The sequence below is a fragment of the Coenobita brevimanus genome, chromosome 1 (genome assembly GCF_032717465.1).
Source record: "Coenobita brevimanus isolate Jiangsu-jjx chromosome 1, ASM3271746v2, whole genome shotgun sequence".
NCBI lineage: Eukaryota > Metazoa > Arthropoda > Malacostraca > Decapoda > Coenobitidae > Coenobita > Coenobita brevimanus.
This window is the reverse complement of record NC_136954.1, coordinates 63,618,382-63,644,432: the sequence shown is the minus strand read 5'-3', so window position 1 is coordinate 63,644,432 and position 26,051 is coordinate 63,618,382. Positions and strand designations below refer to the sequence as shown.

The following is a 26,051-nucleotide window of genomic DNA, read 5'->3' as shown; positions in this document are numbered from 1 at the left end:
TATTCAGCTTAGGAGATACTTTTCCAATCGGAGGAGTTCAATACATCCCTCATTAAGCCGTCCAGTAAGACAGACCATCCCAGTGTTGAACAAGATGGTGTGGAGGGTGGAACACTAAAACAAAATGCTATGTCAAACGGGTGGAAGAGGATATCCTGAAGAAAAGTAAAAACAGTCCCTCAGGCCCTTCTTTCCGGTGACGTCACTGTAGCTTAATCTTGCATCCGCCCGGTGGTTTTATTGTGCGTACTTCAGAAAGGCCTCCCGTACTGAAGGCGTAGAAGACTTTATAATACTTCAGGAAGGCCTCTCGCACTGAAGGCGTTAATGAAGACTTTATCATACTTCAGAAAGGCCTCTCGTACTGAAGGCGCAGAAGACTTTATCATACTTCAGGAAGGCCTCCCGTACTGAAGGTTTTAATGAAGACACTATACTCCGGAGGCCTCTCGTACTGAAGGGGTCAATAAAGACTATATCAGACCCCCTCACCTGCATGTGAAGGCTACAGCTAACTCCCAGTGTTGGAAGTCTCCCCTCAGCTGAATGAAATGATGTGGGGTTGGCAAGAATAAAATAAAAAGGACGTCCTCGGGCTGAAGGTGTTAAAACAATACGGTACCACGTTACGGAAACAATTATTTATTTATTTTATGTATTTGTTTAATTAGTTATTTGTTGATCAGGCTGCCACAAGATGGTTTGATTCAACTTGGGATGAACCTGTCGTAATAAAGGGGTTAGTGAGGTAAAATGTCATCAGGAATCATCTTGTTACCTCCGCCAACGAAGGTGGAGGTGGTTATCTGTTCACCAGTGTTTGTCCGTTTGTCCAGATGATATCTCAAAAGTTCTCAGTGAATTTCATTGAAATTTGTGGAAGAGTCGGCCATGGGCCAAGAAAGAATTGATTAAATTTGGGGGCGGATCCGGATCCTGCAATGGTAATGGCGGAGGTGTGCGCTCTCGAGTGCTTTCGAGTTTTGTTAGGTTTTCATTTATCCCCCGTCAGTAGGCCGTGGTGACGTGTTTTTTTATCATAGTCTTGTGGGGGAAAACAGAATAGACGGTACCGGTATGTACTGTATGTTTTGCTGGAGTCGTTGTTGTGTGAAAGTCGGGGGCGCCACCATCCATTCACTGGATATAGTGATACAGTAGACTGGTGTATATTGACTTCGAGACCAAATTGTTTCAGTGTAGCCCACCCTAGGACACCGGTTGCTATGCTGGATGGTAACCATATAACCAAACAAACGCCTGGTGGTCTAGTGAGTTAAATTGCTCATACCTGATGTGGCACTCCAGGGTTTATTTCAAAGGGTTTATTGGGGTTTATTCGCTCACGTAGTGGCACCTGGGAAACTTGACCGAGCGCCTTTCCCATTTGTGGCTGGATTGCTACACACGAGCTACTTTAACATGACACACAGCAAAGCTCCACTTGCATTTCTAACCCCATACTTCAAAGGCCTTCCATAACTGTACCCCTGCGTGAAGGATTGTGTGGGTGCGGTTCATTTCCCCAGAGACTAATTGATATTCCTCAGTCCTACGCAGTTGCTACTTGCCAGGACCCTTGAGAGCGGCTAGAACGTGTAGTTGCCCGCCCTTGTCAGGCGTGTGCAGGCCGGCTGCTACAATACGTACTTCAAACATCACGCCGGCTCTTACTATCTTCCCAAAGTTTGACGAATATTTAGCGGAACGGAACTGGGAAGATGGTTGTGTCTTTGTACATAGAAGTCAAATAGGGACCCTGACGTCAAAGCAACAGCTGGGAGGAAATGTTTATGATTATGATTCTTATCACTGCCTAGTACAGGATGTCTGCATTTATGACTATATATATGTTATCTTGTACACTACAGTGACTTCTGTACATGTTATTCTTGTCTCAGATTATTTATTCAGCTTCTGAAAACTCATTTGGAACGGGAAGGGTTAGATGTAGCCTTCATTGGCCCCCTCACTACGAGTACAAGAGAGTTGCACTAAGCTTAATAAAATAGTCAGTGAATTGACAGTAGAGTGTAAGTGAAGTTACTTATTTGTGAACAGTTTTTTACTCAGGCTCTTGTGACTCACACAGCAGATTAAAATCGTCTGGCGTTAGCTGAAATAGAATACTAGAGTTATCCTGGTCATGAGAGGGTCAGTGTATTGCTTTGCATGTTATCTGGGTATTCTTGCATACTCCAGACGAGAAGACCATTTGTAGTGAACAGGGTTGGCGTTGATTAAATCAAAATGATTTAATCATGTGATTAAATAATTGATATTTTTGCCAACAAATATTTTTTTTTTTCCCCCAAAAGTTAACAAAAATAAAATCTGAAGGTTTATAAAAGTTGTGTGCAACTTTGTGTTGGCATTCATGTATTCAGATACTTAAGCATTAAGTTAGCAGATTTTGGAGAATGGTGCCATTAGAAACTTATACATTGTATGACAGAATAAATATTTTTATATTTGTGTAACTAAGTATTGAAATTATTTGTACATCTGAAATAATGAGCCATAAATAAAAAACCACAACCATAAGACTAGGCAGGCTATGCTTGGTCACTTAAGGTCACGTCATAATAATATCGGCTTAAGATTTTTATGTGTGGTAATATAATCAGCTTTGTAATATGCTGCCTTGATTACCACCGGCAACTCAGGACAGGACTTGAACAGGTATGTATCTGATTCTGGGCCGTGGCTTTCAGCCTTAACCAACAGTGGATAGACAAGACATGAAATTAACAGTATTCAGTATACGGATTTTGAAATATTAGCTATATAATAAACAGAAAAATCAAATTAAAAAAAAAATCAAATCAAAGAAATAAAAAAGTCATTTTTTTAAATAAAAAAATCACCAACCCTGGTAGTGAAGAGGTCCGGTGAACTATATCCAACACCTTAGTTCGATTGGTGTCTCCCAAACTGAATAAAATCGTCTGGAGGCAGCAATAACAAAACACAGAACACTTATCGCCGTGAGGGAAAACCGTATTCAGCACTAAGAGTGTGGCATAATATTTCTCCTTGCTGCTGCCAGACGATTTTATTAATCTAGTACAGTGCCGTGACGCCATTTCCACTTTATTCTTGCCAACGCCAGACCGTATAACTCAGCTTAAGGTTTTTCGAATTAAAGTTATCAGATATATCTTTCGTTAACCCTCCCAATCAGGTGGTGGTGGTCTTAATTTATTCCTGCCACCGTCAGACGATTTTATTCAGCTAACAAGACACCTGTATTAGCGAAGGGGCAAGTATAGGATTAACTAACTCCTCCGGTTTGAAGTAAAAATGCGTCCTGCGAATTGAAAAGGCTAACTTTTTCACTAAAAGATGTCTTACTTGAGCAGAATAAAATCGCACAATGTAGTGTTTTCAGGAGTATAAAGAGTGCTGAAGGGGGTCGCCTTCACGTGATGTCGTTTGTATAGCCACTGCCCAGTTATACCTACATCCCTCAGCACCCTGCCTATCCCCTAAACAGAGGATGGTACACTGCAGGAGATTGGCACCTTCATCCCGCAGTTCACAGGGTTCCCGTCCAGGTGAGCCTTGAGCAACAACAACAGCAACAAAAGCAAGAATAAGGTGAAAAAAAATATCGCCGCATTGAAGTAGTTAAGCTTTGGAGAGACCATTTGCTCCGAGGAGGTTAGAAAGACTCCACTGACCCTTTCACAGCCTTTGTATCTCACTCGGCTGACTAAAATCGTCTGGATGCAGCAAGACCAAAAGGCAAAACATGCCATTGCATTGAAGGAATAAAATTTTCAGAATAATTTGCTGTTTAACCACATCAGTCCTGCGACGTGTATTTTTTTTTTTACCCAACTTCAGAAAGATCTCTTGCAGAGAAGGGGTTGAATGAATGCTATACCTAACTCTTTTAGCTCGATAATTCTTAATCATATAAAGTAAAATCGTTTGTTTATAGCAAGAAAAAAAAATATATATACATACATACATACATATATATAGATAGATAGATAGATAAATAGATAGATCATTCCAAGGTTGTATTTGTAATAATTTTGTTACCGCCAGGTGACTTTGTTCAGTTTATTGGAGTCATTGAACTGGAGGCTTTTTTTTTTTTTTTTTTTTTTTTTTTTTTTTACTGACGAATTGGAAATAGCATCAATGTTGTTTGATAAAAAAGGGTGTCCTTAGGCTGAAGGGGTTATAAATACAATTGATACTGGTGTGGTTACACTTTTTTATTGTTGTGTGACCACCGCATCCGAAGAGTCCCGAGTTCGATCCTCGAGGCAGCTCACAAGACCTCTGGGCATGGTCAGACTGTGCTTACCTACTGTAGAACTGAAATAGGGACCAGGATGAAACATTCATCGATTGCGTGTTGTAGTCCTAGGGAAGATGGGACTTCGAGAAAAGTATCCTATTCTTGGCGTAGATAGTCCCTTGGAAAAAATTGAATGTCTGCTGTAATGACTCACGCAGTCAATAGGCATTAATATTAGCCCTTATTTTGTTCTTCTTGAGGCACCCACCAGGCTGAATTTTGGTTATTATTTTTCTTGAGATGCAGGTGCCTGGGAAGTACAGTATTGTAATAATACCTAGATTATTATTAATGTATCTAGTGTTAAATAGGTAAAGGAAACAACTAGGGAAACAGTCGTGGACAACGGAATAAATTAATAAAAGTAAATGACGAATGACTGCCCTCCCGTTCAGCTTCGTCTGTTACAAAGAGGAGGGGGTGCATCGGGTTCCCCCTTTGCCTGCACACACGTTCATAAACTCTCCTGGGTATCAGTTGTACATACGGTTGTTTGTATATACGCCTGTCTTCACTCATACACCTACCAAGCACTTCACAAGCAGATTATGTATTATGGTGGCAAAAAAAAAAAAAAAAATAAAAGACAATAATGAACTCTTACTGACGTCTGGTGATCGTGTTAATTGATAAGAAGCTTTTATAAACAGAGCCTCGGGTGAGTGAATTCGGTTTGCTTTCATGTGACAGAACTGGGTCACTCCTGGATATGTTGCATGAAATTCAGTGAGCTTTACTTATGAGGTAGAGTCTCCTTGGTTAATATTCAGATCAACCCACCAGTCTGAGTACACTTGGCCATCAACTGAGATAGAAGAAGTTAGGGTTCTTTGTCAGCTCATAGTAGTAGCAATACGGCAGTAGTTGCAATTCCAGGCTTACCCTGAACGTGAACCGGTGGATTGCAGGCTGAAGATGACCTGTAGTTCACCTGCCTCCTTTAGGGGTGTAGGGAGTACAAAGAAAAGCAAACAGCAACTAAGTGGTCCCTGAGAGGCTGTATGCTTTTTGGGGTTGGGAATTAACAGATTTATTCTGAGTAAGAGACAAGGATAGAAGAGCACGAAGATGAGCGTTTGTTTAACCAGGCATTGCACCGCCCTGTCGTATCAGGATCACCACGTGAAAGCGTCCCTCTTCATCACTGAAATTAAACGGGCAATACACGGTATGACAAATCCAAATTTATTGTTTTGTAAGGCAAAGGCAATATTCGTTAAGGATTTTTTCACTGTAACTTGGCCCAAATGTTTGTCCTCTTGCAGCTTATTTCATGCAGGCCGAAGAAAAAAAGAATGCGGCTGTACATTCTTCCCATGACACTTTTTCGTGACTGGCATCATATTCTCGGGTGACTCGGTCAAATTACTATTGGTACTCGAACTGTTATGACTCACATTTGGCGGAATAAACTCGTTTGTCGATAGCTGGAATTGTATACTAGAATTGTCCAAGCTGTAAGTTGGGTACGGTTACACCCTGGCTCCTATGACTCAAACTAAATAGCATTAGCCGGGATATAGGATAGTCTGTTAGGGTTGTCAGCTCTCTTGATTCGCCGTCAGCTGAATAAAATCGTCTGACATTAGCTGGAATGGATTACTCGAGTTGTCCCGACCATATGACAGGGTTCACATTTATAACTAGGATGCAGATGTGAGAAGATGAATTTCGCGCCGGTCAGACTCTGGGACAAGGCTCGTTTCTCCCTTGTCTCTGTTCGGCCTGTAGTGTAATTAGGAACCTGGCTATAACCTGGGCTGTTGCAGGTGGTATTCTTTGGGGTGATTGGGACAGCGTAAATCGATCATCTGCTTTAATGACTCTCATGGCTCTGGAGAGGGACGCCTTCACGTGGTGGCACTGATATGACCGGACGGATCCATTGCCTCGTTATTTAAACATGCCATAATTCCCTCCCTATCCCCTGAGAGGAGGGTAGTGGACTGCCAGAGAACAGATTTAACCAGCAGTCCGCCGGGTCCATGGTGGGGTTACCACGTCACTACTGCTACTACTACCGGTACCATCACCACCATTACTACTACCACCACCACCACCGCTACTGCTACTACTACGGTGCCCCTCGTGTAGTCAGTAGGCATTCACCGTCGCCCTCTTCCGTGGTACAGTGTGTAATAATTACGTATAAGAACAACGAAATAAAAGGATGAAAATAGTAACCGAAGAGGTGATAAACGAGAATAAAAAAAAAAAAAAATTACTAGCCTATTTTAATTTATTCTTGGCCTAAAATTCCCATCTCTCCATCTTTAATGCTGAGCAGAAAAAATACATTACCACTAGAATATGATCCTAGTCACAAAGAAGTGCTACGGAAAGGATGTAGAGCCACAGTATATATATATATATTTTTTCTGTCACTGAGCTCCTTTGAATAACCTGCAAGAAACTAAATGATAAGTGAGAATAACGAAACTAAAGGATAATAAAGGAGGATAACGAAACTAAAGGATGATAAACGAGGATAACGAATGAAGGATAAAAATGATAAACGCGGATAACCAAACTAAAGGAAAGATAAACGAGAATAACGAAACTAAAGGAGAGGAGAAGTGGAAACGGATCTCTCTCTCTCTCTCTCATGTTTGTTTCTATATATATTTGTGTGTGTGTGTGTGTGTGTGTGTGTGTGTGTGTGTCATTATTTTCACAGCAACATGCACCCGCTCACCCTCACACATGTACACGCAAAATGGAACACGATACAATCATAAGAGCAGATGGAATTTCCCTCATCGTCTCTCTCTCTCTCTCTCTCTCTCTCTCTCTCTCTCTAAGCATGGCTAGCTAGCATATCCTGTGTCCTTGCTTGCTTGTCATGACACTGACTCACCTCCACCACCCAGTTCCTCACCCCACATCCCCTCACCCCCACACTCTCACCTCTCACCCCTCAGAAACCCCCACCACCCCCTCCAACTGTTTGTCTTCTCACACTCTTTACCCCACACTCTTCCCTCACATGCTCACCCTTACACCCACACCTCAGCCTCCATACACCGACTCATCACCCCCTCACTCACATCCTCTCACCCCTCACCACCCCTATACTTCCACACCGCTCACCACCCCTATACTTCCACACCCCTCACCACCCCTATACTTCCACACCCCTTACCCACTTACCCCCACCCCTTTACACCCACTTATCGTTAACCTTCTCATCTATTCACCCCTCCACTGCACCCCAACCCCCCCTTCACATCCTTCCTAACCCACACCTGCCTTGCTCCGCCTACTATTGTAGGCTCCTTCCTACTTCCACACCCTCAGCGTGTTAGTCAAGTGACCTTCCAGGCATTTTTTTTTCTCACACACACACACACACACACACACACACACACACATATATATATATATATATATATATATATATATATATATATATATATATATATGTGTGTGTGTGTGTGTGTGTGTGTGTGTGTGTGTAAAATGAAGAAGAAATGCGATGGGACCTATGCCCTCCTTAAGGTGTCAACCCACTTGAACGATTCTATTTCCACCTAGACAATTCTCCGTTTTTAGCCGATTTTTCCATCCTACGTAGGTCATTCCCAGCAAAACAATATCCATATGGACGATCATATTTATAGATATGGGTATAATATTAATAGTATATATTAACAATACATGTATTTTATATATACATACATATAAATGCGTGCATTGTAAAATTGTCCTGTCGTAAACTGGCCAAACCTGCAAAACAGCATCCTCCAGGAACCCTACCAGACATTCAGTCCACAAATACTGCCTTTCCCAGCCAGAAGCAAGTCTATTTAGCATGTTGCCATCACCCTTCTCTGCTTCAGTATAAACACGAAATAAAACTCATTACCTGATCACTCTCCCCTCTCATTAATGCAGTATCGACCATAGTCACCACCTAATGGTGGCTGTCCACGCTACACGATCTCTGGCAGCCTCCATGTTCAGTCCCTCACACAGTAACGCACACACTCCCTTCATTCTCGCAACACTGACAATCAAAATAACATCAACGAAACAATTCTGGGAGTGCCCTGATGAAGTGGCCGGACTCCTGTCGTCCGCTGGGTCAGACGAACCAGAGTCATATCAACTTCACTGTTTTTCTTCACTTACTTTGACCTTTCTCATAACTACATCCATTTATTCTGAACAAGATTATAGACCCGAACACACACACACACACACACACACACACACACACACACACACACACACACACACACACACACACACACACACACACACACACACACACACACACACACACACACACACACACACACACACACACACACACACACACACACACACACACACACACACACACACACACACACACACACACACACACACACACACACACACACACACACACACACACACACACACACACACACACACACACACACACACACACACACACACACACACACACACACACACACACACACACACACACACACACACACACACACACACACACACACACACACACACACACACACACACACACACACACACACACACACACACACACACACACACACACACACACACACACACACACACACACACACACACACACACACACACACACACACACACACACACACACACACACACACACACACACACACACACACACACACACACACACACACACACACACACACACACACACACACACACACACACACACACACACACACACACACACACACACACACACACACACACACACACACACACACACACACACACATATATATATATAGCGAAAGCCTGCCCTCAAATCCCGGCTAGGGCAGGGTACTGTTTAAGGATTTGAATTTAATGAAAGCAGGCTTTGCTTATCTACCTTACGTCCCACCGACATGTCGTGAAAAATACCCCCGTTAATACCAGTACACCAGTCCTGCTTGACACAGCCCTAGCACGTATTCAATATGGACGGTGGGTGTTAGAGCCGAAGTGGTGACATGTGGAGGTGTAGTGTATGGTACGTAGAAGGACTACTAAGTCTTGGGCACGGGCTGTGAAACCTATACCCAGAGTCGGACTCACCGCGCGCGCGCGCACACACGCACACGCACGCACACACACACACACACACACACACACACTCACACACACACACACACACACACACACACACACACACACACACACAGGCTGAATCTTTCGCAGCTGTTTAGGGCGAGTAGCCGAAAATCGATACCATCCTGCTTCGCAGGAATGGTAATAATTAATAATAATAATAATAATAAACCATTATGGTTGAGTCGGGACGGTGACGCTCGCCATTCAGCAGATCGGAGGTTGAGTCCTGTGATACTGCTACTACTACTAATTACTACTACTACTACTACTACTAAAGAGGTGGTGACCTTGTTGATAGAGTAGTAGATGTGAATTGCTTGGTCAGGATTTAAAGAAAAGGGTTTAATTGCCCCCACCCCCACCCCCCTTTTTTTCTGCGATGGAAAAACAGGAAGATAAGATTATAAGTTGAGGGGGATTTGATGTTGAAATTATGTAAAAATAAACCTAATTTCCCAAACAAGTATAAATATTAAGAATAGTTTGGAAAATGGGGTGATGGGAGCAAAAAACACTCGTGGTCAAAAAATAGATATGGTAGTGTAAAGATGTAGAGAAAATCCTATACATTACACCTAGGTAACTACATTCTCCTCCACCCCCTCCACACACACCATCCTCCTTGCATGTGCCACTCAATTAACTCCTCTCACCCATCCACCCCACTTCACCCCACCCTCACCCACATCATCTCTGAAGACTAGGAAAAGTTTTCGTGGGAACTTGTGGTGCTTAAATTAACATGTCCGTGTTAGGCTGGTGGGTTTTGTTAACAGGATGAAATGAAAGTGCTGAAGAATGTGGCAAGAGTGACTGCAAACAATAAAGTGACATACAGTATTTACGTGCAAATTGCCGTAATAATTAATGAACATAAAAGAACAAAGGATCCGGAAGTTTATGCTTCTGTGGTTTGACGTTAGACCCCATAAAACCGTTTCAGATACCTAAATTAAGAAACACACAAAAGGATTTTTTTTTTTGGTCCAAGGAACAATAATGCCAGATTTGAAGTAAATTGGTAAGGAAGTGAGGGAGTGGTACCAAGTTGAACAAGTGTTTGGAAGAAAGGAAGAAGAAAGAAGAAACAGTAGAAGAAGAAAGATACTGAGCTAATACAATAGGTCTCCACACTGAGAAGAAAATAAAGAGTCCTCATAAGAGTTGACTTGTATCACAGCGACTCGGTAGCTCGGTAGGCTTGTCGCTGGGGTCTGTATTTATAAAGGATCCTAACTGTCTGGCACTATAAACAAGCCTTCATGAGAGTTAAGTAGATTTTTAGCGTAGGTTTTTTGTTTTTTCGTGTTTTGTTAAAGCAATATTCATCTTAAATTGATTTCAAGTGTTTGGTAGCAATATGGGTGAAGGCAAAAATAATAGACAGGCAATCATAAACACAACTTTAGCTTAGGGAAGTGTATGAATGTAGCCCTGGTCTATACTGGGCCGTGGTCTGATGTTTGGAGGACGCAAATGGTCTGACTCACCAAAGCTTGGGGTGGACGCTCACAAACAAACACTTATCCGCATCAGTCAAATAGCCAAGCCTACAACATACCACTGTCTGCCACCACTGTTTTGCGAGTCACCTTATTTTTCTTGTATATGTCTTACCCTTATCCTAACTTATACCATATCAGTATCTTTTCTTTCATGGTCTGTGTCATGTACCTATGCCTACCCTCCTCTTAACCTCCACCATACCACTGTCGCCTGTTTAACCTTGGTGCTATGTGCTTGTATTTCACTACACCATATTACTGTGTGTGTGTGTGTGTGTGTGTGTGTGTGTGTGTGTGTGTGTGTGTGTGTGTGTGTGTGTGTGTGTGTGTGTGTTTCGTTATTTCCACAACACCAAGCACCCACTCACACTCACGCTTTTTCCTGCTAAATGGAAGCACGGCACAGGCCAGAGGAACGCATGGAATTTCCTTCTCATCATTTCATTAACACCACCCAACTCTCTCTCTCTCTCTCTCTCTCTCTCTCTCTCTGTCGATCCATTCATCCATCCATCTGTTTGTTTATCTATCTGTCCATCTGTACCCTAAATCTTCTCTTTTATCTAACTCTCCTTTCCATCATCTCATTCTTTATTCCCCATAGTAATGTTTTAGTTATCATGCCTCAAAAGCCCAATTCACACTCAGCTCCGTGCTTACGTTTGCTTCGGAGGGAACGTATGGGGGAACGCCCTGGGGGAACGTAGGGAACGTTTTCGTGACGGCGGGCAACATCATGGGGTTGAACCTTGAATGGATGCGTCACGGTATAGCAGGGTAGAAAGAAATCAGTCCTCCATTCTGACTACATTTGACCATCAACTGAACTGAACGGGGTTAGGGATCTTCGTCAGGTTAGAAGAAACGTTATAGTAAGGCAACCAAGACGATGACCTTTGTAGTAGGCCTCTGAGGGGAACGTCGTGTGGATGACCTCTTCGCTTTCATTGTAAGCTTACCATTTTCCCTACGGTTTTTTTCAGTTCAAGGGAGAAGTCCTGTTGAGAAGAGATTATTGGAGACTTATGTAGCCCACCATAACATCATCCAGTCATATGTTACACGAAAACAAAATAAAAAGCTTGGTTCATCACTCTTCTTTCCCTTTTCTCCTTTCCTTCCCTGCCTCACACTCCCCCCCCCCCTTTTTTTTTCTTGAATAACATGACAGGGGAAGGAGAAACAAATAAATAAATAATCCATACACCAGATTACTGGTGTCCTCCATTCATGTTGGCAGGTTTTATAGTAGGTCAGTAAAGTATGTTTTAACTTAATTCAAATCCTTAAACTGTACCAATAACCCTGTCATGATCGGGACAGTTCTGATATCATATTCCAGGTAAAATCAGAGGATTTTATTCAGCTGAGAGTGAGGGCCTGTACCAGGTGAGGCTTCGGAGCACCTCGTCCTCAGAGATTTAATTTTCATACATCACATTAACATTCGCTGGTATTTCTTTTGTATCGTTTTAATATCGACTTAGTTTAAGTTAGTAGCATAAAAGAGGATGCTGAAGTGTAATGGGCAGGAGAAATCGCTAAGGAATAGTTGATACGAAATTCCCAACGCCATTGTTACACGTCCCTGAGTCCTAAGAGCCCGAGAGTGTTAATGTTGACTTGCTATAACTCTCTGTGCTCAGTCTCTAACCCCACTTACTCCCCCTCTGTGTGTTCCATCACCGACCCCACTTCTCCTCTGTGTGCTCCGTCTCTAACCCCACTTGCTCCTTCTCCACAGCAACTGGACAGCTTCCCCGGCCTGGGCGTGGTCCGGACTGTGTTTTACTTAATTGGTGTGTTTGGCGTCGTTCCCGTGGTGTCCTTACCCGGAGCCGTGGTGTACTGTGGTGAGTGATGGACCAGGCATTGTGCAGAGTTTGGGTTTTTATTTATTATCTCTCTCTCTCTCTCTCTCTCTCTCTCTCTCTCGATTGCTGTGAATTGAAGGGACTGATTTCTAGAGACCTTGGACAGAAAAACAGGAGAGGTGCCAGAACATAGACTTAAAGGCGACTGAAGTGCTTACCCTATCGTGAAAGGTATGTGGGTTGTAGATTAGGTGTGTAGAAAAAAAATGGATAAGATAGCTGTCGGATTGTGTGGTGGGTGATGACAGGATGGTCTCCGGAGTGGTACAGGGTGTGCTGATCCGATGTTTGTAATAAGACTGTGAGGAAAGCATGTTGGAAAGAATGTAAGATGTTTATGGGATTTATGGATATGGAATAGACATAGGAAGAGGTGACGTGGGTGTGGTGATGGATGGTGTGGGGAATGTATCGTGTAGAGGGAGTATTACTTAACCTTTTCAGTTAGTTGACATATTATATTGGTTTATTCTTGCTACTTTCACATTGTTTTTTTCACCTTATGAAAGGCCATTGATAAAGACAATTTTACTCACCATATTAAGGCCTTGTTTATTGAGAAGATTTATAAAGCCGATATCAGACTCTTCCAGCTGTAAGTCTAGTGTCCGGTGTGAAATCGTCTGAAATAAACAAGAATATAATAATAGGGATGTCATTGTACTGAAGGGGTTAATGCCCTGAAGAGCTTTGAGGTTGGTAGCGCTGCATGTTAAAGGTGGCTAGATGTTTGAGGCAGTAATAATTCTGAATGTAATAATTCTGATTGTTTGAGGCAGTAATAATTCTGCTTGTAACAATTCTGATTGTTTGAGGCAGTAATAATTCTGCGTTTAAGGTGGCTAGATGTTTAATAATTCTGTGTCAAAGTTGGACTGAGGAAGCGCGCGCGTGTGCTTTGTGTGTGTGTGTGTGTGTGTGTGTGTGTGTGTGTGTGTGTGTGTGTGATCAAGTAACACTTACCAGAAATGATTTTGAATTTATTGTATCCTATAGTCGAACCAGCGTTATTATTATTATTATTATTATTATTAGTGATAATGATGTCATTATTATTATTATCCTGTACAGGCTGGTTCGGGTTCTTGCTGTTCGGTGTACTGATGGTGGTGGAGGTGTACACCGCGGTCCTCTTGGCACGATCATGGCTTATCCTTGAGCTGTTTTGGCCACGAGAGGCGTATCTACACCGCAGGTACTGTATACTCTCTCTCTCTCTCTCTCTCTCTCTCTCACACACACACACACACACACACACACACACACACACACACACACACACACACACACACACACACACACACACACACACACACACACACACACACACACACACACAGTATAGCCTTTTGTAACGTCGATAAATTATTTTTGTGATATTCCTATTTATTCCCTACTAATCAAGGATGTTGTTTTATTCTCGCTATTACCAAACGATTTTACACTTTGCGGTGACCCCCTGAGCCCGTGGGGTCATCCAGAGCGCTAATTATTTTCTTCACAGGAGATCTCCCTTAAGCTGAATTCAGTCGTTTGGAGGTAACAAGAATAAACCATAAAAGATGTCAGATATTCGTCCTCTTGCAGCTTATTTCATGCATCTCAGTCGCAGGAAGAGACAGTGTTACGGTTCTACATCCTCTCCATTCTTTGTGACTAGCATCCTAATCTTGTGTTAGTCTGTTGTTGCTGCTCAGCATTCAAGGTGGGGAGACGGCAACTTTATGGCAAATTAGAGTAAAAGAGTTTAATATCTTCCCATCACAGTACGTCAGGCCAAATCGCAAAGTTCTTACGTGCAACTGAGTTAAGTTCATTGTACGAAGACTTGATCTCTCACCATTTGTAGATAAAATCAAGCTTAATACTATCAATTGATCATTATTAAGAAGTTGTTCTAGGCAGTTCAGCATCGTTCACTGTGACACAAAAACTCATATCTGTTGTCATCCTACTCAGTGTGTCGCCCAGTGTATCACGGACTTTTGAATTATCTGTACCTGACCACCAGTTCCTTCACCTGTCCACTAATTAGTCAGACAAAGTATTATTTTATGTTATTCTTACTGTCCCTTGACGTTTTTATTCAGCTTGTATAACAGTTCTCGAACTCGGAGGATTACTCGCAGCCCACGTTAATCCCATTTTACAACCTGGGGTTGTTCTGTGCTGAATAAAATAGTCTTGTGTTAATATTGAATAAACAACAAAACGGAAGAGGCAATATTTGCGAGCAGACGCATGACATTTCCCCCCACTTAGCTTCTCTTGTATGTAAGTACAGTCTAAGCACAAGTATCTTTTCAAAGGTTGACGATTATATAGCGGAAAAATCGAACCATTTGAAACGCGCTAGTAGAGATGGGATTTTTATTGTATTTCGCCAGGTGTAAATTTTCTTTAGATGGAACTGGGAAGATAGTTATGTCTTAGGTGGAACATGTATTTGCTTGTATTTGTAACTTGTGTGGAAACACTTCAGGACAAACGCTGGAGGACTCGTTGGAATCAGTCTCACCCTCACCATCTTTAAGGCAGTCTTACGTCGAATATCAGATAGCTGTCGTTAGTTACTTGCATAGTAAGTTTCAGGCCAGTGAGCCCAGGTAGTGTGGAGAGGAAGTGAAAACGGGCGCTAGTAAGAATAAGAAAAGGAAACGGAGGAAAAAAAATCCCTTTAAGGAAAGTAAATATATCATCGTGTTGGCGTGGCTGGCCCCATAACGACGGCTGATAACATGCTATAATTATGTAGCTTACTCCGGTACACGACACACCATTATACTTGCCTCAGGGAAACTTCCCGTCACTCAAGGGTCAGCCCCTCGCATCCGGTGGCGTCATGTTAATGTTAGTCCTGCTATCATCATATGTTTTTTTCGGGTTAAGGGAGGTTTTCTTATAGTGGAGTTGTTAGATACAGCCGTCACTAACCGCTTCACTTCTAGGGGGTTCTTCTAAGCTGAATAAAATCGTCAGGAGTAACAAGAACAAATTAAATAATGTCATTTCATTGAAATGTAAGCCTCTTCTTGCCCACGCATTTACCATCCTACCTCATAGTAATAAATCTACCAACACATCAATCTACTTAGCCTTTTGAATATTCCTCCGCTCATTTACGTAACCTATTCAGTCCGAACACATATTTTTTAATCATATTGTTATTCTTAAGCGATTTTCTGTAGCTTGGTGAGAGTAATCAGATTGTGAAGGGTTTATTAAGGACTGTTTCCGATTCCTACAGTTAAAAAATGTCAAATAATGTAATCGATATGGCAAGAGTAAAGAGGACGTCATCGGACTGAAGAGATTAATGCCTACTTACCTATCAGACTATGGTACCTACTTAACTGCTGCTTCCCTGCCTGCATACTAAACTGCCTGCGACCATCCTCCAGCATACTAACCTACCTCCCCTTCTTCTTCACCTGCCTAAATACTTAAACATTATCTATCTGCGTTCTCAACCCCTTAACAAATATCCATTCAGTAGAACTACTACCTACGTAACTACCTATTTTTTCCAGTACTCTGTTAACTACCTGCCTACCTACCAACTTACCTATTTACCTGCCTACCTACCTACTTACCTGCCTACCAACCTACCTACCCACCAATGGTCGCTTGTCACCTAGTCCCACAGGTAACCACACTAGGAAGCGGGTATGAGTTTACATTAATAAACCTTGCAGGTGTGCGTGTAACGGGACGTGTGTGTGTGTGTGTGTGTGTGTGTGTGTGTGTGTGTTCTCCCCTTTAACCCCACCCCGTCTTATCTTCTTTTATCTCAGTCGGTGCACTTCTGAGAAGCCATTCGAGTTCATAGAATCTTTTGAACATTAGTGAAATCTAAAAAGAAGGAAGAAAGATAGTGTTATTTTTCCCATGTAGCTCTTGTCAACTTGTGAATTTTGTAACCCCCATTATGTATTTATTTACTTTTTATTCCATACAAAACTAAAACATTTGACAGGGGCTCAGGTGAATCGATACTATATTCTCTTCACTTTAACTTGCCCTGAATACGCTATGCCTCTATCTTGAATGCTGAGCTGTAACAAGAAATTAGCGCTAGAATACGGTGCTAGTTACGGAAAAGTGTTACCGGTATGGAAAGAATGTAGGGCCGTAGCATTGTCGTATTCTGCAATTGAGCTTCGGGCAATAAGTTGCAAAAAAACCGAAAATCTCCGCCAACTTAAGATAAGCGAACTACAGAGCACATTGAATCTCCTGTACAGTCGTGAGCTTTATTTCCTGTTCACTCTCTATCCTCATCCCAGACTGAGAGGCAGTTTTGTGGCTATACTTCTTTTACTAAAACTTGGCCTAATATTGCCATCTCCCCATTTTGAATGCTGAGTTGTAGTAATACATTATAGAAAATGATGCTAGTCACGAAGAACAGTGTAAAGGACGAAGAGCCGTAGCATTGCCCGTTTCTGCCTCTGAACTATGTGAAATAAGCTGCAAAAGGACGAAAATCTGGGCCACGTTAAAGACAGTATAAGATTTTGCGCCAAACAAAACCTGTTTTACCTACGTCATTTTACCCAAATTTGCACAACATTGCCATCCTTCCATTTTTGCGAGTGCTTGTGTTAGACTTCACACCCCGAAATCTAGTATTCTGTACGTGATCAGTTCCGGCCTTATTTATTAGGATGCGTCATGGGTTTATCGGGGCTAAGTAATTCTGTAGTGCGTTTACTACTTCAACCTCATCCTAACCCCTTTCACTTCACATCATGCCTCAGTGCCGTCAGACCGGAGGGGCACTTTGATTACGCTAATCAAGGAGACTTATCAGTCCTGCAAACCATGATGGTATTATTTTCGGCACCTTGACCTATACTGTTGCGTGGGATTCAGCCTGTGTGTGTGTGTGTGTGTGCGTGTGTGTGCGTGTGTGTGCTTGCGCTCTCTCTCTCTCTCTCTCTCTCTCTCTCTCTCTAAATGCTCCTAGGCTGTTTGATAGATTTGAACGAACTTTCCCAGATGAGTTCATCTGGTTACTGAGAAGGTCTCCCACTATATACAATTTTCCAACTGTGATTTTTAGGGGAGTCAACCCCCCCCCCTCACCAAATTAAAAATTCTCAGAAGTAGTGGAAGGAGAGCAATTATGGCTTTGATATCTTAGAACATGTTGTGCAATGGACTTTCATCCATAATGTGATATTTTTGGAGGGTAACCCCTCCACTAATTCTTGGAGAGGGTCAGCCTCATCCCAAAAATAAAAACGATCAGAAATAGGCGAAAGTAAGCACGTGAATTTCAACGAAATCGGCATACAGATGGCTGGATTGGGTATGCGTTTTTCATGTTTTCTCTGAATGCACAAGAAGAAACCGCACATCTAGTTTATTGATACCCCTTAACTAAGATTCATCGATTTCATGCCACCAAGACTTGATAGTCAAGTTGCGGGAGTGATTCATTGCCGTCTGATGAAAACAAAGCGACTGCATTTCAGTACGATAGCATCTCGTAAAGCAGTCTCTTTAGCAACACCCTCAGCCAGAGGACGTTATTTATACTTTATTCATATTGCCACCAGACGATTTTATTAAACTAAGGAGAGTTCAGTAAAATCTAATTCCCCATAGGCCCTTAATTTATAATGGATTCTAATCGTTTGACGTGGGAAGTAAGTGTTCATGTGACTTATTATCATAGATTTTAATTTTCGTATCTTGTCAGCATAATATTCTCTCTGATTTCATTTAAGTGTTTTGTAGGCACATAAGGGACGGCAGTCTTATGGTACAACTAGTCTTATGCAGGGGTTAAGCCACTGAGAGTTCCGATGTACTGTCCATTGTGTGAGAGGCCCGTGTTGTGTACATGGTTGATGCTTCCCCGTCGATTGTGCTGCGTCACACCTTTATCAGCTCTTGATAACACCAACTCAGTATGATGGCATCTTTTATTATAGCAGGCCTTTTATTAACCCTTTGATTCGCGTGGCTGTTTTATAGTATATTCTTGATGCTTTCAGACGATATCATTTGTTTTTAAAAGGGATTATTTGTTGAAGGCTACATCTGATCTCTCCAATTCGAAAAGCCTACCTGCCTGCCTGCTTGCGTACCTACCCAGCCATTCACAGCGCAGCCATTCAATACCTACTTACATACTGAACCATTCGTAGCACATACTTACCTACCTACTTACTTCCTACCCACCCAGACACTACCAACTACATGTTTACCAACCCAAGCCATTCATTATACTAAACTTCCTGCTCATCCTGGTCACTCATTTTCTACCTGCCTACCTACCTACTTACCTATGTAGATCCAGCCGCACATTCTCTTCTTTACTTATCTACTCACCCACCTATCCAGCCACTCACTATCAGCCTACCTACCCACCCACTCATCCACTACCTACCGTCTCACCAGTCAGTCTGTACCTACTTACCTACCTACTTACAGACACCCCTACCCGGCACTAGCAGAGAAGGCTGGTGGGGAGCTACTGAGGAGGGTCGTGTCGGTACTTCAGAACATCGCTATATTCGGTGCCTCCATCCCCTTCATGCTTCTCGGTAAGTAGGTCTGTAAGTAGGTGTGCCAGTTTTGTAAGTAGGTGTGTCAGGTTTGTAAGTAGGTGTGTGCCAGGTTTGTAAGTAGGTGTGTTAGGTTTGTAAGTAGGTGTCAGGTTTGTAAGTAAGTGTGCCAGGTTTGTAAGTAGGTGTGTCAGGTCTAAGTAATTTGGTTAGGTCTGTAAGGAGATGTGTTGATAGGTCTGTAAGTAGATATGTTGATTGGTCTGTTTGTAGGTATTTTAGGTGTGTAAGTAGGGGTTGGGTCTGTAAGTAGTACTGTGAGGTCTGTAAGTATGTTAACAGGTTGGCAAATAAGAATGTCATGTGTTTATGTGTGACAGGTGTATAATTAGGTCTTATGTCTTTAAGTAGGTGTGTCAGGTGTGTAAGTAGGTTTGCAAGTTGCTGTCAAGTGTGTAAGTAGCAATGTCAGGTTTGTATAAATAGGTGTGTCAGGTTGGTGAGTAGATGCGTCAGGACCGTAAGTATGATAGCAGGTCTGTAAGTAACTGTGTCAGGTGTGTAAGTAGGACTGTGAGAATAAGCTGTTTGTAATTTGATGAGGTAGGATTGTTAGATTGGGGTGTTAAGAGTGTGTTATGAACTAGAGTAGGTTAGGGCAGGAAGGAATTACTAGAGAGGGTTAAGCCATTGTATGTCATTGACTTGTACTTGGCAGAAATTTTCAACCTCTTGCAGCTTATTTCACTTGGTGGTGCATCCATGCCATTGCACTTTTTCATGACTAACTCCGAATTTAGTGTTAAGGTCATGTTGTAGTTCAGCATTGAAGGAAAGACGGCAGCTTTTCGCCTAGTCAGAGTGAGCAGAGTATAAGAACGTGGCATTTTATTAGCCCTTCTTCCCCAGCCTGTTAATGAGATGGTTTGGCGGTTGCTGGGGGTGAATTACCTGTTGCGAGTTTTGGCAAAGGGTGTGTGGTAAGCTTAGAGTGTGAGGCTGAGTTATTTAGAGTTTTAGGAATGGGCTACTTTAAATATGGTATGCACTGGATCTGTAAGAATGAATTGCTTGGAGTGCAGTATTAGGTAGAAGTCAAAGGATACAGTATTGGGGATGTGGTATGAGATAGGTTAAGGTAGATTTGATTACGTGGATGTGTTGTTTTGGGCCGGGTTAATTAGGTTAGGTTAGTTAGCTACGAGTATAGACCAGTAATAAGCTGATTGAGATGTGCAGTGAGTTAATCCTTTCCTCCCAATCGTCTGAGAGCTGAGGCCCTTCAAGAGTTGGTGTAACTGGTGTCTGGACTGAATCTTTCCTTCTGTGACTAGCTAGGACTGTTAGATTAAGCTACCGGGATTGTGGTAATAGTTCAGACTGGAAGAATAAGTTGTTTGGATGTGTCAGTAGTTAGAACGATAAAAACGACCCGCATGGAGTATGGTTTGAGGAACTGCGGGAATCAGTTACTAGGAGTATGGTATGAGTTAGGTTAGGCCAGTTTGAGTATGTGTAAGGACAATATTTGGTATTTTCACTAATCTAAACTCTCTTCTTCAGCGTCTGAGACCCTTCAGGAGTTGGTATGGCGGGTGTCTGGGCTGAACTGGTCCTTCTGCTACTGGCTTCTGGTCCTCACTCTCGCCCTCACCCCACTCCTCTGGCTTGGCACGCCCAAGGACCTAGGGTGAGCCACGGGCATAAGGCCGTATTACAAGTGGCTCTGAAAAATCGTAACACCTCTTCCTCAGCGATTTATTTTGCATATTACACCTAAATATCCTCTTGTATGTTATTGATGGAAATGATGTCGATATTAAAAGGATATAAATAACATGGGAGAGAATGTTAAGGTATAATATGCTAAATAAATCGCTTAGGAAAAGATGCTACGAAGCCTCCTGTGCCACGTATAGTACGACCATGACATACAATAGTAGCGATGGCGACTTGGAAGGAACGGGCTCTTGGTAGGAATTTGAATCTGGAAAACTTTGGAATCTGAACATCGGCTTCTTCACAACATCCCTCACGTCATTTCAGGCACCCATGAGTCCTCTGCACACCACCAAAAGCAATTAATTTTTCTACCGTCCTCCTCTTACCATTCCCTTTCATCAGTCCTTCAAAATATTCATTCCTCCCGCCCCTTAGTTTACTTCTATCTATGTATTCGTTTACGTTCATTCCCCACATTTTCACTTTATTTTTTTTTTTTTAATCCCCAGTTTCTACAGTTTTCTCACCACTTTCCAAAACTGACTCCTATTTTCAGAGTAGTTTGCATTCATTACTTTTTTAGAATCATCATTTACCCATTTCCTTTTTTCTCTCTACCTTGGTTGTCACTTCGCTTGTTTCTTACTACAGTCCCTCCTTCTTTCATGTAAATTCCTTTATTACATCCAGTCTAGCCACTTCTGCCTCTTCACCTCCACTGCTTTCGACCTCTGTTTCTTATCAAGCAGTAGCCTTCTTACCGTATAATGTACTATCCTTACAACACTACACACAGGCCTGTATTCTCGGCACCTTTTCCTTAGGTATGTATTCCTAACCACCCATTAGTGTTCTCTTTTGCCTCATATCATTTTACTATCGACATACATTGCATGAATAACACTCAAGAATGGAGCAGGTACAGAAATAACTGGTCAGGAAGAACCGCACAAGAATACCTTTCACAGCGATGGCATTCCTGACCAGTTTCTATATACACATTACAAGTGTTCCAAGTACTGTAATATGCATATTTTTTTAATGCAAGTAAGAAGGAACCAAAGGCTAGGAGCCCGCAAACAATTCCTTCCCCCCCCAAAAAAAAAAACTAAAAGTGAGCCAAATTCAAATCCCAGTTACTTGACCTAGCCCTTTGAATAACTTAGCATGGTATTTATTTGTCACGGCTTCATTTCTTAGCTTCTCCACTTTCAGTATTTTACCTGAATACCCTCTCATTCGTATTTACATAACAATCCTCTGAGTTTACCTTGTATATCGCAGTCATTTGATTTGATAAACCTCCACACTGCTTCCTCACCACTCTCCTAGATCTCCTGTTACAAATCATCTTTATCCATGTCACATCATTCCGTCTACTTGATCCAAAAGTTTTCTCTCCCCTCCTCATCCTATGGACAGTTTATGAAGAGGCCGGTTCAATAGGTGATTTGCGACTGTAACCTCTTTTGTTCGATGATTTTAAATTTGCTGTCTAATCTTTTATTCAGCTTACGGGAGACTGAATGGTAATGGGGTAAAAAGAAGTCTCGTTAGTAACTCTTTCATTGTGGTGACATACGTTTATCTTTAGGGTTTTAAAGTATTTGGCCATGCATGTACGTACTGTATATATATATTTTTTCCCCACACCCGTCGGTAGTGGATGCCTAATAGTTCCAGCACCGCCGATATGCCCTTAACATGTAGTGTGGACAAGTTTTATTGCTCATTATTATTATTATTATTATTATTATTATTATCATCATTTTTTTTGTCAACCCATGCCTGGTGCCTGGGATATTCCTTGTCCTAGGTACTGAGCTCTATAATATGGAGAGGTTATCTCTGCCGCGAGCGTGTGATTTTGGCCGCCATATTGAAACACCTACACTCGTCGCTTATAATACAAAAACATGTATGGATTGTGACTATTTTCGGCCTAGTTCAACGAATTATATGGGGTATATTTAGCCAATGAGTATAAAACAACGCCATAGGTTGCTGCAGTGCAGAATTTACCCTTTACAGCACTAAAGCAGAGAAAGGTAATGGCAGAAAGGGAAAAGATAATGTGGTATTAACGTTGAATGAAAGTGATGTTGAAGCTGTTTTACTTTGAAGTAATGGTGTGGGAAGTCCTTAGACTATCCGTGTTATGAAACCGAATGTCCAGAATGATAAAAGACAGGAAGAAACATGGAAATATCTAGAAGAGAGTGTGAACAGAAGAGAAGAGGACATGGGAAGACTGGAGATAAATGGGTCCCTTTTAGTGTCCTCATTTATGCAGGGATACTGGGAAGAATCTTCCCGCCCCACCCCAGGGGGCAGTAATGTTATAGAATTAGCAACAATATATCTATTTCTTGCTTGTGAAATATAACGGCATTTCTCTTCGATGAAGTCCTGTGCCCATTTTTATATCCGTAAGCTGCACAGTGGACCATGGCACTATATTATCCGGAATCATCAGCTGCATTAAAAAAATTACAGAGCAACTCAGTACAAAAACGCAGGCATCAGGCGTGGGGTAACATGGCTGCCGCAACACCAGCGCCGCCCTGGCGGCTGCTACATAAATTACACGGTGCTACCCATGGGAAAGCCTCTCCATACTGTAGAGCTCAGTGGTCTTAGGCCAACTGCTTCCCAAGGCCAATGAGTACAGCGTACCATCCTTTCAGCCGCATCCTAAATGTACATCACGTAGCCAGTACCAGCACGCAGGTAGTATTCTCTCCCGTGTCACCAGTTGAGCCTGAGGATTCCCAGGGTAGATCCCCACCACCAGTCACTTGATCACTTGTAAGTTTGGACTACAATGAAGTTCAAAATATGGACAGTGATGGTTTTCGTAATACTGGCTTAAATCACTTTTGAAGCAAATAAATATCGTGTGAAAATAGCCCCGACAGTGTCAGGTACTTGCTGAACAATTTGATGCTTCGATTCGGCCGTAAATAAGGAAAATAATAAGTAGTTTCTCTAACACAAAAGATAGACGTTCCTCGATATTGTATTTTATTTACAGCTAAATCGAAACATAACATGGTTCAGCAAATACGTTATATTATGTCAAAGCTGTTTTCACACAATATTCTAATTTAAAGGCAATTTATCTGAACACTATGGAAATTATCGGTTTCATTATTTTGAACTTCTTTCTAGTCCCAAACTCGCAAGTAGTCAGTTTTATTTAACATAAGGGATAGTGATGATAGTGAAGAGAGTAAAAACAGTCTCCATTGACCCCTTTTATGCGATTGTGTTATTATGTTTCTTTAAAGTTGCCATCATAATACTGTATATTAATAAGCTTAGTGGAGACTACACGAAGTGAAGAGGTTACCATACAGATGAATGAGGGTCTTGATAAGAGTTAGATAAGGGCACGGCTGTAGAGATAAGATTGGCCTGACGCTACGTGAGGTGAAAAATACAGCTTCGTGTGTGGGTGGCAGTAAGGACCGGGATTCACAAAATAACTTACAATAATTCCTCCTAGGTGCCGTATTCGTCGTCGTTGTAGTAATAGTAGTTGTGTTGTTGTTGTTATTGTTGTCTCATCTGAATGTGAAAGCGGTTGTCTGTAGGTTGAAGCTGCCGTTCACCTCTTGAAGGCGTCTGTTTCCGTTACCAGGTTACAAGTAACTAAGAACCATAAGGGAAGCCGGTGGTGCAGTGGTAGCATATCCAGCTGGCAACTGGAAGACATCGAAGTTGATTATCTGGCCGGTTAGACTGTTGGGCAAAGTGTGTTTCTTTTTTGTCTCGTCAAAAATCAGAACAGTTGGGACCTGGATGCAGATTCGATTGTTGCGTGTCGTATATGAGGGGAAGATTGAGGCTTGCAAAAGCCGACTGTGTGCTTTAATGGGCCTCGTGTAGTCAGTGAACATTAATCCTAAGTCTTGTTATGAGCTTACTACATGGACACATTCATTACTCCCGTGTTGGGGTGAAGGTTTCGTAGGACGCGTCCACATCAGATGTTGGCTGGTGCATCACTGTAACGCATACAAGTGGCCCCATTTGATACGGGCGGGCGCAGGCGAGAACTTCAGTGGGTTACAGTGATGCAGAACTCGAACCCGCGCTAGCAGACACTTGGTGTGGACGCGCCCTTACGGCAGTGATGAATAAATCCACCACGAAAGAAACGGGGTGATACTTAGATTTGTTATTCGTTGTCCTCCCTCCGACAGCAAGTCTTACAAGCAGGAAGTGTCTGCTACTTACAGTGATTAAGACCTTGGAAACTTGCCTCACCAAAGAGAGGAACTAGCGAGACTATGGATCTCAGCACAGACTCAATATCATCATCATCATCATCTAGCCTAGGAGAGACTTTCCAAACTGTGGGGCGGGAGTCATGGCGTAGCCTTAATTAACCCCTTCACTACTAGAGACCCTAAGTTGAATAAAATTGTATGGTAGAAGCCTCGATAAGCGATATTAACGTCCCTCTTTCTCAGGGGAAGCAGCCTAGGTATATAGAGAGATAGCTAGGATTGAAGGGAGGGATTTATTTACTTTACCTCTGAATTTTTAAATATTAACTGTCTTTTTTCCGCAACCACAGGGACGGCCAAATACAGTGCTCGTCCCTGACTGTGTCACCCATTCATTCACTCAGTCACTGAGTTATTGCGCTTTTTTAAAGACTTATGAGGTGTGTGTTGCGAAAACGAAATTTTGTACAACGGTAGACTTCTACCTGGGCCAAGTTTGGGCAGGATGGGAATCTTGGTGGTCGTCTCTCACCCTTAAATAACGATTTCTTTCCTCCTACAGCATGGCAGGGGTGGCTGCACCTATCAGAAGCACCTCCCCACTTTTTTCTCGGTCCCAAGCATTATATACTTTTACCACTTTCTACTGTGTACTGATGTAACTGAAATCTGAGACTAGTTCTGATTTCCGTTTATACTAAAACTTTGAGCCTGTGTGTGTGTGGAATAGCGACGCCCACAATTGTTCACCTCACTGTGTCGTA

The 26,051-nt window shown here is 42.3% G+C and overlaps 1 protein-coding gene across 1 annotated transcript in view; it reads left to right on the top strand.

The window, feature by feature from the left end:
• The window catches only part of LOC145400141 (uncharacterized), an 84,890-nt gene that overhangs the window by 2,871 nt on the left and 55,968 nt on the right, over window positions 1-26,051 (top strand). The window contains exons 2-5 of the mRNA XM_080272676.1: window positions 12,683-12,791; window positions 13,884-14,007; window positions 19,257-19,369; window positions 20,894-21,020. Of these exons, the coding sequence (XP_080128802.1) occupies window positions 12,683-12,791; window positions 13,884-14,007; window positions 19,257-19,369; window positions 20,894-21,020 (473 nt within the window). The remainder of the gene's footprint in view (window positions 1-12,682; window positions 12,792-13,883; window positions 14,008-19,256; window positions 19,370-20,893; window positions 21,021-26,051) is intronic.